The 12,805-nt window shown below is 35.6% G+C and overlaps 1 protein-coding gene across 4 annotated transcripts in view; it reads left to right on the top strand.

Annotated features, from left to right (window-relative positions):
• ABCD3 (ATP-binding cassette, sub-family D (ALD), member 3) overlaps positions 1–12,805 on the top strand; it is a 120,762-nt gene that overhangs the window by 89,754 nt on the left and 18,203 nt on the right. For 2 of the 4 annotated variants that reach the window (XM_006882418.1, XM_006882420.1), the window contains 6 exons: positions 2,430–2,499; positions 2,585–2,682; positions 2,799–2,890; positions 4,599–4,690; positions 4,899–4,971; positions 5,107–5,170. In XM_006882418.1, coding sequence (XP_006882480.1) covers positions 2,430–2,499; positions 2,585–2,682; positions 2,799–2,890; positions 4,599–4,690; positions 4,899–4,971; positions 5,107–5,170 — 489 coding nt within the window. The remainder of the gene's footprint in view (positions 1–2,429; positions 2,500–2,584; positions 2,683–2,798; positions 2,891–4,598; positions 4,691–4,898; positions 4,972–5,106; positions 5,171–12,805) is intronic. The other 2 variants (XM_006882419.1, XM_006882421.1) reach the window with 2 other exon arrangements.

Genomic DNA, 12,805 nt, shown 5'->3' on the forward strand with positions numbered 1-12,805 from the left:
TAAAAGTAATTCCCAAAGTAAGTATTTGCTTTTCCCAATTTTAATTAAAATAATCATTCAGATATTTTTTACTTTAGCCTTAATTTAAAAATATATACAGCAGAATGAATATATAATAATTCAGTAGCTTTTACAAGTACACTTTAGTGACACTGATTAATTTTGTCTTTAGTACATGTTTAAGAAAAAGTTGTTTAGAGTTTTATGTAGTTATAAAAGTAATTCCCAAGGAAAGTATTTGCTTTTCTAGCATTTATGATAATTCATAATTTTTTTTTTCTGGAAAGACCAAGAGAATATGTATTTTATGCTTTGTGACAAACCCATAAAGAATTTGTTGTTGCATTGCTCAATTCTCATGTGAAAGTAGCCATAGATTTAAATAAATGACTTTTAATGAAACTTTATTTATAAAAATAGCATAAAACTGAGTTTAGGTTATGAATCTTTGTCTGCTAATATCTGTTGTTGTTTTTAAGTGCTATCAAGTTGTAGATGACTCATAGCGACCCTATGAATGAAAGACCTGAACACTTGTATAATTTTCATCGTTTCTCCAAGTTCATAGAGTTTCTGGAGGCAAGCAAGCTATTTCAGAAGTGGATGCCACTCCTGCTTCCAAGCTTGTCTAATGTAGAATATAAAAGTATTTATTAATGAAAATAAGACATCATTATTTATCTGACACTTAAAAAATAAACCCAAGTAATTTATTCAGTATTTAGTAAAAAATACTGAATATTAGCAAAGTACCAGAAGTTATTCTATGTGCTAGTGATCAGGAGATTAAAAACAGGTCAAATTCTGCCTTCAGGAAGCTTACATTTTAATGGAAGGTTGTGAAAGAAAATGATTATTTAGATGATTAAAGAACAGTTAAAATTGTTTATGAAATGAGATTTTTTTTTTAAATTGAGTTTCCTGGTTTTTAAAGTATTCATCAATAAATGCAGTTAGGATCATTTTCCTAGGTTACACTGCTTACCAGCTTGCTTTCTGCCCAAATGTTCACACTTCTTGGGGCCTTGTCTTTTCTGGTTAGTCTACTTGAAATGGCCTCTGCCAGTTACTCAGATTTCTTTAAAAGCAGCTATTTCAGTCTGTAATTCTCTATTTGTTTACTTGTTAAGCTTGTTCATAAGAATATAAGCTCCATTACTGAATAAATATCTATTTTATTCATTTTTGCAAATTCAGCATGAGCATAGTTCCTTGCACATGGTATTCATTGAGTAAGTATTCCAAGTATTATTCTAGGTGCATATGACAGTGAAATCAAGCTCCGTAGTCTCAAGACCCCAGTCTAGTGGAGAAAACAGTAAATATGCAATGAACTGAAAGTTTTCTATAATTTCAGGCAGTAAAGTAGTCTGTGACCAAAAAGAAAACTGGATAAAGAGATGAAATATGGTGGAGGCTGTGATCTTGTGTAGGATAGCCAAGAAGGTCTTTCTTGATGAGGTTGCATTTAAGCAGGCCCATAAGGCATGAAGGAGGAACTCTGGTGACCTAGTAGGTAATGAGTTGTGCTGCCAGCCCACAGGAAGGCAGTGCATAGCTGCCAGCAGCTCCAAGGGAGAGAGATGAGCAGTTTCCTCCCGTGTGATGTATAGTCTCTGAAAAACCCCACTGGAGGATCAACCATGAGTTTGTTCCAACTTGATGGCAATGAGTTCTAGTTTAAAGGAATTAGTCATAAAATATAATATCTAGGAAAGAAGTATTTTCTGTCAGAAGTAACTAGAGGAAAACTGAAAGCAGATACCTATTTGAAGAATAGTGTTTCTGTAGCCAGTGAGAAGGAACAAAGTAGGAGCAGATGAGCTTGAAGATAGTTCCTTGCCAGATCATTGTGGGCCTTGAATAACCTGAGAGATGGGAAATTTGAAAACACTAAAAACCAAGAATAAGAAGTAATTTTAGACGCATACTTTTTGAGAAATTTAAACTCAAAGCTTCAGATTTAGGCTGGTTAGGAGGGATTATCACTGGGATTCAGTTCAGATTGTGTGTAACTTAATTCTTCAAGAAACACAAGCCTGATGTTTTGAGTGCCAGTCCAGAGAGCTAGTTTCTTCACCAAGAGCTAGTCAGTCATTTCTCCATTCTTCTTTGGTTGTTGATAAATTTGGGGATATGTCATTGATAGAATTGTGAGTATAGTATCATTGTACTACTACGTACAGGGGACACTACTTAATAAAATTCTTTATGGAATTAATTTCCACCCTGCATAAAAATGATTTTTATCAAGTCATGAAGTAGTTGTTTGGTGTCTACTCAGCATTGTGGTTAATGAAATATACACAGTATACAATCAAGAATTGTAGGTACTTGGCAAATAATAGTTGACTAACTTAACAACACAGTTTGTTTTATTCTTATGGTAAATTCTTTTAATCTTATACATTATTTTTGCTTTCTGCCAGGTGGAGCACCTCCATAATTTCATTTTGTTTCGGTTCTCCATGGGCTTCATTGATAGCATAATTGCCAAATGTAAGTATGCTTTTCAAGAGATGGCGGATGAGATACATAAAAAAAGTAAACTGTTGTTGTTTTAACTCTTACCGTTCTGTTTCAGATCTTGCCACTGTAGTTGGGTACCTTGTAGTCAGTCGTCCTTTCCTGGACTTGGCTCATCCTCGACATGTCAAGAGTACACACTCAGAACTTCTAGAGGTAAAATGACGATGATGGTGATAATTTGTCAATGAAAATTGAAAAATAAAAAGTCTAGTATTTTGTTTTTAATCTTGGAAATGTGCAAGAAAACTAATAACTCCTTTCTATTTAAGGATTATTACCAAAGTGGAAGAATGCTTTTACGAATGTCTCAAGCCCTGGGTCGAATAGTTTTGGCTGGTCGTGAAATGACTAGATTGGCTGGGTAAGATTAGTAATGATGAGTATTTAAAGATCCTAGTTTTTCAGATGCCGTCTTTAGTGATGTGCCCAGTTGAGGTTAAAATAAGTGGACAACAAGGAGAGGCCCATTTCCCCCTCAGAGAAGCTGGTTTTAATAGAAAAGTAAAGATTTTTTTTTCTGACAATGCACTTTTCATATTTTCCCAAGGCAGCTATTTTAAACTTTAAACAAGATTAGTGTTCTCAAGCTGCTTATTCCATTTAGGCTGGTATTTTATAAAGCAAGGGAATGTTGAAAAATCACGTCCTAACTTGATAATAAATTCAGTTAAAGAATAGCATTTTCTCATTTGGATTTTCTTTCTCCAACCTAATTATTTTTCTTAGTTCTTTGGGACTAGTAACCTAGCAAGAACAAGTAAACAAATATGAAGTTTAGAGTTTTCATGGGGAGGAGAGGAGAAGAAAAGGCAAAGTCAGTGGTACTTACTTGTAGTACTTACTGTAGGTGCAGCGGTAAATACAGTCATATTGTTTGGTAGTGAATTGTTCTTAGACTGCTTAATGGAATTAAGTATTTTCCAGCTCTAATATAACATGTGTGGTATGGATTAGAAAACCCTCATAGTGTAAGAAACACCATAAATTTTAAGTGCTCTTTGATCACTTTTAAGATTTGTGCCAGCCCTGTGAGTCATCTATATTTTCTCTTCTTTTTTCACTCCTCCTTCTTTCTTCCTGGAATTTAATAAGATCTTCATGTCAAAATGGAGGACCTGGTAAATGAACGTGAAGAGTCTCCTTCTCTCGAGAATGCTCACATCCTTCCCACCTTTGTTAATGCCTTACAGCTCATGGAATGTGGGTTTCTGTTACTTTAGAAGGGTTCTACTTGTTGTTTACAAAAAACACTTTTTCTTCTTTCATGCGGATTGCCTTCTGTTTGACCATTATGCCATTCTTAATGCTCACCCACCTCTTAACTTTAGTTTTGATTTCTGTCTATTGCCTGAGTGAATTCCATCTAATATAAAATCTCTTCATCCTATCCCTTCTTCAGTCCAAGAAAGAAAGAAGTCCTTCAAAACCTCTGTGTTGTAGAAGGATAATACACATTTGGTAATAAATGACTTCCTTAGATTGGAAGGCCAGTGTATGGCTGTGAAGATAACTCCTGGAAAAATTCAGGGTCTATAATTCCAGGAACCCAAGGAATGCACTCTTGTTGATCTTTGGTACTGTCAAGTCAGAAGTGACCCGTGGCTGACCCTCCAGTAGGTTTCCAGAGCCAGGAAACTGCACAGGAAGGAGATGATTGCCCCTATTTCTTCACCTGCAAAGCAGATGGTAGATTTGAACTACATGCTTTTGGGTTGGCAGCATAGCTCCTTACCACTAGGCCACCAGAATTCCCCAAGGAACGAACTAGTCCTGTAATACTGTCCCTTATAAACATCTTAAAAATTCTCATAGCAAACAACTAACCTGATATGCTTAAAATGAAGTATTTGTAAAATAGGGATCCTGTGAAATCTCTCTTCTTATCTTCATCATATATCTACTCTTGCAAAACATGTGCATACTGTAATACATACTATGTAAAATTTACTTTAGATTATTTCATTTAATCTGAAACATAATTTTGAAAACTCAGTTAGGTGTGTCCGAAATTAAGGATATGGTAGTCTTTGGAGTTTTGATTGTGGTTTCTTTTTCTTTTAAATTTTTAGTTTTACTGCTCGGATTACAGAATTAACGCAAGTACTAAAGGATTTAAATCATGGCAAATATGAACGTACAATGGTGTCACAACAGGAAAGGGGTAAATATGAATGAATTAAATAACATGCCTCCAGAAACTCTATGAACTTTGATAAATGTCGATAATTGTAGAGGGGCTTCAGGCCTTTTGTTCATAGGGTCCCTATGAGTTGTGCTTGACTTGAAGGCAGTCAACAACATCATTAAGGCTACAGTTTCAACTCTTTACTGGCATAACATGATGCTTTAATATTTATTTTCTTTTTAAGGTACTGAAGGGCCACAAGTTATTCCCTTGATTCCTGGTTCTGGGGAAATCATCAATGCAGATAACATTATAAAGTATGTGCAAAAAAAGTTATTTTGTACCTTTAGCAATGGCTAGCAGATGTTTCTTAACTTTATTTTAGCCTTTCTCTATTATTATATTTGCTTAGTGTTTAATATCAAATTATTTTATTATTAATTTCTCTGTAGGTTTGATCATGTTCCTTTAGCAACACCAAATGGAGACATCTTGATCCAGGACCTTAATTTTGAAGTAAGTTTTTAAAAGTTCACATAAGAATTTTGCTCATCTTTGGAATACAAACCAAAAAATTAGTGTTTATATACTTAACATAATTTTAATGCTTGACTTGATTTCTGAATCCATAGAATTACATAAAATCTAAATCTTAAAAAGAAAACCCCACAACTAAATCTTAGAAATCTTTTTCTTATTTGACAGGGCTTTTAAATTTCAATATAGCAATAAACAAAATATTGCATAAAACCCATCTCTGTATATGGACACATAGATAGTAGTAAACCATGGACAAAATAGATAGTTTATAATAAAATATCTGATCATGCAAATAAAATTTTAATCTGTCTAGAAAAGGGGGGGGAAACTTACCTTTTTTTTAATTGTTTTGTCTTTAAAAACGAAAAGTAAATTTTCTTATTACTGACTAAAACATCCTAAGAGCCTTATAAGACTATGACTGATAACCACACACATAAAACAGGAAATGTTGATGCTTATTTAATATATTTTAGGAAGGAGCCCTGGTGGTATAAAGAATAATGTATTGGGCTGCCAGTTGAAAGACTGGCAGTTTGAATCCACCAGTCATTCTGAAGGAGATTTCAGCCTCAAAAACCTGGAGAGTTGCTATCAGTTGGAACTAACCTGACAACAGTGGGCTTTTTTATTTAGTTACCATATAGAAAGATGACAGATGAAATTTAAAAAGATAAAAGAGAAAGTATTTTATATTTGTTAAGATCATCTCCTTTAGATAATTATTTAGGTTGTATATAATGTGATTTTGTTAGAGGTTCAGATCTAGAAATTGTGAAGATTATTAATGAATTTCTATCCTTGTAGAGTGTCTCCATAGTTCTAGATACCAGCACCATTCAGTAGAATTTTCTTTAATGATGGAGATGTTCCTTATCTGTGCTGTCCAATATAGTAGTCACACATGGTTACTGAGCACTTGAAATGTAGCAGGTGATGTTGAGGAGCTAAATGTTACATTTTATTTAATTTAACTTTAAATTAAATGCCCATATGTGGCTACTTATATTGGATAGTAGAACTATGAAATTTTCTTTGTATAGTCCTCACCTCAGCAATTTCTGTTTGATACGGGACCATTTTCAATTACTTTCATTGAAGCAATATTATCTATTAGTCTATAAAATGTCTAATGATTTTATTTGTTTTTTGATTGTTAGTGTTAGGTAAGTCCTCAGTTTTTCCTGGTTGGTTTTTTTTTTTTTTTTAAATGTACTATCAGGTTGGAACGGATTCATAATTGATCCTCCAGTGGGTTTTCAGAGACCATAAGTTACACTTCTGTGGAGCATCTGGTGGATTTGGGTTAGCAGCATAACTCCTTGCCACTAGGCCACCAGAGCTTCCTTTTCTGTTCTTAGTAATTTATATTAAGTACATCATTATTTTCTTTTGAAGGAAGTATAAAAATTAAGAATGTTAGCCATATAAAGTACTTTGAACTTAACAATGAGTAATTTTTCATTATCATGTATGTATTTTAAAGCACAAGTCTAGAACATGGTTGGTAAATATTTAATGACCCCAAATGTCATAGAAGTGGGATTTCCCACCCCGGTTTAAATCTGATTGCTCCACTTGTTACAATGTTCCTTGACAAAATAGTCTTGATTTACGGAATAAAATAGATGTCAGAACTCCATCATTGATAGATTTCCAGTAGCACCTATATTCCCAAGAGCTAAAGGCATGAAAGGACATGAGAGTTCTCCATTAAAGGTACCTGTATATCTTGGCCCTTTTCCCTGTTTTCTTTTCTGTCCTTTGTACAAAATTGCATCTAACAATAATAGAGGTGCACAGATGGATGGTTTAAGCATGGTAAGAAAATACATATACAAGGTAGATGATAAGTCATGATAATTATCTATGATATTGCTCTTTGTATCATAAGATCATTGCACTAAAGCTGTCACTTCCCTTTTAATTAAAAAGCTTTTCCTTCAAAGCCCCTTGTTGGATTTAATATCTTTACTTTCTTAGGTTGAAAAAGCTTCTCACATTTTTGCTCATATTTTAGTTTCATTTGGAAGGTTTTAGGTGAGCTCCAGACACATTCCTGCTTGCTCAGGTTTTTCACTTCCAGACGATCGATCTTCATCATCACATGGTACCTAGCCTGTGATTCTTGTTTTATCATCTTCACCATTGAGTCTGGTTTCTCCTGTTTCCGTAACTTTGGCCTACTTTTATGCACTCTTCTTTTGTTACTTTCTAATTTAAGATATTCTAAGTTAACCTGATTTTTATTTTATTTGTTTTGTCTCCCCATCTTAGCATGGACTTTTGGATTTTCATTAATTCAATGCAGTCATACTTGAATTCTTTGTAACCTGTAATTTTCCACCTATTTGATTTTTTCCTATTGTGATTTGAGAGAAAGTTTACAAATCAAATTACTTTTCATTCAATCGTGAATACATTTTTTGGTAGTATTGATATAATACTCACAATGTAATCATACTTTTCTACCCTTTCCTTGTAATTCTGATTTCTGTTAATCTTTCTGTGCTTCTTTATGTTTTCTCTTCTTTACTTATGTTCTATTGATCAACGCTTTACTGTGTTTTGCCTTCCCCTTTACCCATCTTCATGTGTTTATTATCTTTTTACTAATTTTTACTGTCCTCTCCCTCCCTTCCTATCCCTGGTAACCATCCAGGAATAATTCTGTCTATGTGTCAGCCTTTCTTTAGCTTTTTATAGCAGAGTTCTTATATAATATGTGCACTTTCATGACTACCTTAATAATCTCTCAGCATATCTTCTGTATTTATGGTATGCGGCATTTCAAGAATTCTTTGCTCTTCTTTAGTGTTGCCTGTCACTCTGAGGTAGGAGTGTCCCATAGTTTATCCATTTCCCACTGATGGGCATGTTTCTTGTTTCAATCTCTGTGGTGCAGTGAACATGGGAGCACATTTACTTGTTCGTGTGGCAGCTCTTCTTTCTTAGATACATACCTAAGAGTGGGATTGCTGCATCCAATAGTATTTCTATTTACAGCTTTCCAATGCAGTGCCAAATTGCTGTCTAAATTTTGGCCATTTTGTAATTAATCCATTTAACTCTCAGTATATGAAAGTTCGAATCTCTCCACATCCTTGCCAGCATTTGTTATTTATTTTCCTATTGAACTTTATGCTGTTTTTGTTGGGGAAAGATGATGTTTTGATTTACATTCCTCTAAATGCTAATGATCTTGAACCATGTCTTCAGGTGTTGTTGTCTGAGTATCTTCTTTGGTGAAGTATTTTTTCATGTTCCGTGCCCATTTTGAAGTTAGGTTGGTCATCTTTTTCTTGATAAAGTTATGGAGTTTTCAGTAAGTTTTAGAGCTGATGTCAGATAAGTCATTGCCCAAGTATTTTTTTCCCAGTCTACAGGTTCCCTTAGGCCCACTTGAAAGTGAGGATTATTTTTTTTTCTCCTGGAAAGAGGCTTAATAATGAACTCTTGGCTACCAAAAAGAAATGTCTCCTACTTTTATGACTTACTTAACATTTTGTCTGTATAGTAAATTTCTTTGAGCTAGATTTTATACCCTTATTTATCCTCCTGTATCACATATGCACATGTATCTGAAAAGTCTATGATTTATGTTGACTGAAAGAACGTAAAATATAGTAACTCTTAAGTTATACTGTGTTGTTTTGTTATGTGTCATCGAGTCATTTGCAACTCATAACAACCCTATGTACAAGAGCCCTAAACGCCATTCTATCCTGTGCCAACCTCGCCATCTCAGACACACTTATTCCCACCACTCCACTCACAGAATCGATCCGTCTCATCGAAGGTCTTCCGCTCCTGCGCTGCCCCTCCACTCTCCCAAACATGATGTCCCTCTCCAAGGGAAGTTCCTCCTTGCAACATGCCCAAAGTATGTCAGAAGAAGCTTCAGAATCCTTGACTCCAAGGAGCATTCTGGCTTCACCTTCTCCAGGACAAACCTGTTTGTTCTCCTGGCAGTCCATGGTATATTCAACACTCTTCTCTAGCACCACAGCTCAAAGGCATCAATTCTCTTTCTTTCATCCCTATTCACTGTCCAACTCTCTGGTGCATAGCACGTAATTGCGAAGACTTAAATAGCCTGGCTCAGGTGCACCTTAGTCTCCAGCCTGATGTCGTTACTCTTCAGTACTCTTGAGAGGTCCCTCACAGCTGACTTTCCCAATGCAATTCGTCTCCTGATTTCCTGACTGCTGTTACCAAGAGTGTTGACTGTAGAGTCAAGCAAACTAAAATTGTTAACTATTTCAATCTCTTCACCATCCATACTGATGCTGCCAATTGGTCCAGTGGTGAGAATCTTTGTTTTCTTGATGTTGAGCTTCAACCCATATAGGAGGCTGCAGTCCTTGACCTTCTGCAGCAAGTGCTTCAGGTCCTCCTCAGTTTCAGCAAGCAGGGTTGTGTCATCCGCATAACATATGTTGTTGATGATATTTCCACCAATCCTGATGTCACATTCCTATTTGTACAGCCCAGCGTCTTGAATGATCTGTTCTGCATAACAAATTGAAAAGGTATGGAGACAAAATACATCCCTGATGAACCCCTTTCTTGATTTTGAACCATCCAGTGTCTCCCTGTTCAGTTCTGACGACTGCCTCTTGGTCCAAGTATAGGTTTCGCATTAGCACAATCAAATGTTCTGGGATTCCCATTTTTCTCAGAGCAGCCATAGTTTGTTGTGATCCACACAGTCAAAAGCCTTTGCATAGTCGATGAAACACAGATAGACATTCTTCTGGTATTCTCAACTCTCTGCCAAGATCTGTCTTACATTAGCTATAATATCTCTTGTCCCGCGACCTCTTCTAAATCCAGCCTGCACATCTGGCAGTTCTCTGTTGACATATTGGATATGTCAACATTTTTGGATAATTTTCAGCAGAATCTTGCTTGCATGTGATATCAATGATATTGTTTGATAATTTCCACACTCTGTTGGGTCATCTTTCTTTGGAATGGGAACAAATACCAATCTCTTCCAGTCAGTTGGCCAGCTGGCTGTACTCCAGATTTCCTGGCACAACTTAGTGAGCACATCCAGGGCAGCGTCTGTTTGTTGAAATAAATCAATCGGCATGCCATCAACTCCTGGAGCCTTTTTTTTTTGCCAATTTTTTCAGAGCAACTTGAACTTCCTCCTTCATCACCATAGGCTCTTGCTCATATGTTATTTCATGAAATTCCTCTGTGTCTGCCAATTCCTTCTGATACAGTGACTCTGTGTACTCCTTCCATCTTCTTTTGATACTTCCTGGATTATTCTACCCAAAGTATCCTTAAGTATTGCCACCCGTGACTTGAATTTGTTTTTCAGCTCCTTCAGCTTAAGAAACGCTGAGCGAGTCCGGTACTATAGGAATGAAAATATTAATTTTAAACTTACTTGTCCAAAGTTTTACCCATTCAGTTAAGTATATTTCTAGTGTTTAAAGAAGACAATAAGTTTCATAGGCAGTATGCTTTTACATAATCTTTTACTTAATATTTTTGTAGAATTTTTTAATAATTATGATAATTTCCTAAGCATAAGCTTTATCAAGGACTGTTACTTCTGGGAGAAGTTTTTGCTGGTTGGGAAAAAGGAAAAAAAACACCTTTAAAAATAAAGATATCATGGTGGTTAAAAGAATTCTTTGCCCCAGTAAAGACATTGCGAGTCCAAACACTACAGTATTATTCAGAGACATTTTTTTTTTTATTCAGAGACATTTATCCTTGCCTTTCAGTGTAAATGGAACCCAGGAAAAAATATATAATTTGCATATATTTAATAAAGAAAAATTAATGACACACATGACTAATAAATGATGCCATATTTGGAGGCTTTTGTTCAGCATTGCCACAAGCCATGGAATGCTGGGAAAGTCCATGCTCAGCCTCTAACAGTGGAGGACCTGGGGATTTCAGTAGTCTGGTTATTATTTATGAAACTTTGATGTTTCCTGTCATTGTAGCATATAATGTGGAGAGGAGGTTTTGGAAGCAGAAATAATAGTGAAAATCACAGAGAGCAGGCAGGGGCAGGAAAATAATTATTACTTGAATAAAACGTCTAATAGGCACCCATTTAATTTACGGTTCTCTGAAGCTTGGGTGCTCCTAAGGGCATCATCAGTGTACTCACCTAGTAAAACTCATTTCCATCGAGTCAGAGCTAACTCATAGCTGACCCTCTCGTGGGCTTTGGACAGGAGGAGAAGCCCATCTCTCTCCCTTCGAGTGGCCAATAGATTTGAGCTGCCAGAGAATCACCACTTTGGGCTAGCAGCAAATCTTTCTACTGACTGTGCCACAAGTGCTCCTTAATAGTAATAATTACAGATAATGACCTTGTATAATCAAGAATATTTTAAGAATATTCAATATATATAATTTTATACTTTAGGTAAGTACATAACTGTTTTTAAAAAAAGCCTATCAGAATAATTTTTGAAAATAATTTTCCACAGAAGAGTACAGTTTATTCACCTACAAATACCGTTCATAATCTCTCATTCCTCCAGTAAAGGTGTACAGAAGTGTTGGCATTTTATTCAAGATCAACTACATGGCCTTAGTAGTGGTCACTATATTCATTCTTAAATAGAATTTTTGGCAACTAGTTGAAAGGTAAACTTTTTCTAGTTCATTTAAATGTTTCCCCTTTTACTTTGGTTTGTAAAATTCGAGGCTCCTAGTTAGAATATTTTGAAGCTGTACAGTATTATCAGAGCTTTATTTTGAAATTTTACTGTTTCCTCACTTGTATAGGTTGCGAATTTGACTGTGCTATTTGCAATCTGTGGCATTGGTGTGCTCAGGCACACTCATGAGCACTGTCCTCTTTTTTCCCCCCAATGGAACGCTTCACGAATTTGCATGTCATTCTTGCACAGGGGCCATGCTAATCTTCTCTGTATCATTCCAGTTTTAGTATATGTGCTGCCGAAGCGAGCACAGCACTGTCCATTTTTACAGTGTAAAGTACAATTGTTGGTTGCATTAGTTAAACCAGCATTCACTTGTAAAGTGGCAAGCTAGATAAAAAGTTTATGTCCATTTTTACATGTGGATTGTAGTATGCAGCTAGCAGATACTTTAAAAATAATCTTCTCCAAACCTGAATCTAGCTTGGTTACCAAGCTAATCATGAAGATGATACCATTTATTAATCTTCTATTGTGAACTATTTTTTCAGAATCTTTTTCAAAAACCTTTCAGGTGTTTTTTTTTAACTGTTCCCATGTGGGGTCTGGTATCATTTTATATACTAATACTCTTCCCTCACTCTTCAAGATCACCGTTTCATCTGTTTCCTGTCCTGCTCCATCTTTATTCTCACTGATAGTCTAGTTTCCTTCTTCACTGAGAAAACTGAACCAATTAACGGAAGTTCTACCTTCTCATCTCTTTTCATCTTTTATTTTCTTCTTAGGCTTGTTTCTTTGGTGCTTTTGACCCATTTAAACATTTGGCGTATGCTGGTGACTTCCAGAGTTAAATCTCTGACCTAGACCTGACCACTCAGCTCCAGATTTTTACATCTAATTCTGCATTCAGCATCTGCACTTGTATTTCTGATTGTTGCTGCGCACCATAGACTCAGAGTCA

Source organism: Elephantulus edwardii, unplaced genomic scaffold (assembly GCF_000299155.1).
Source record: "Elephantulus edwardii isolate Elephantulus edwardi_28Jun2011 unplaced genomic scaffold, EleEdw1.0 scaffold00020, whole genome shotgun sequence".
Lineage (NCBI taxonomy): Eukaryota > Metazoa > Chordata > Mammalia > Macroscelidea > Macroscelididae > Elephantulus > Elephantulus edwardii.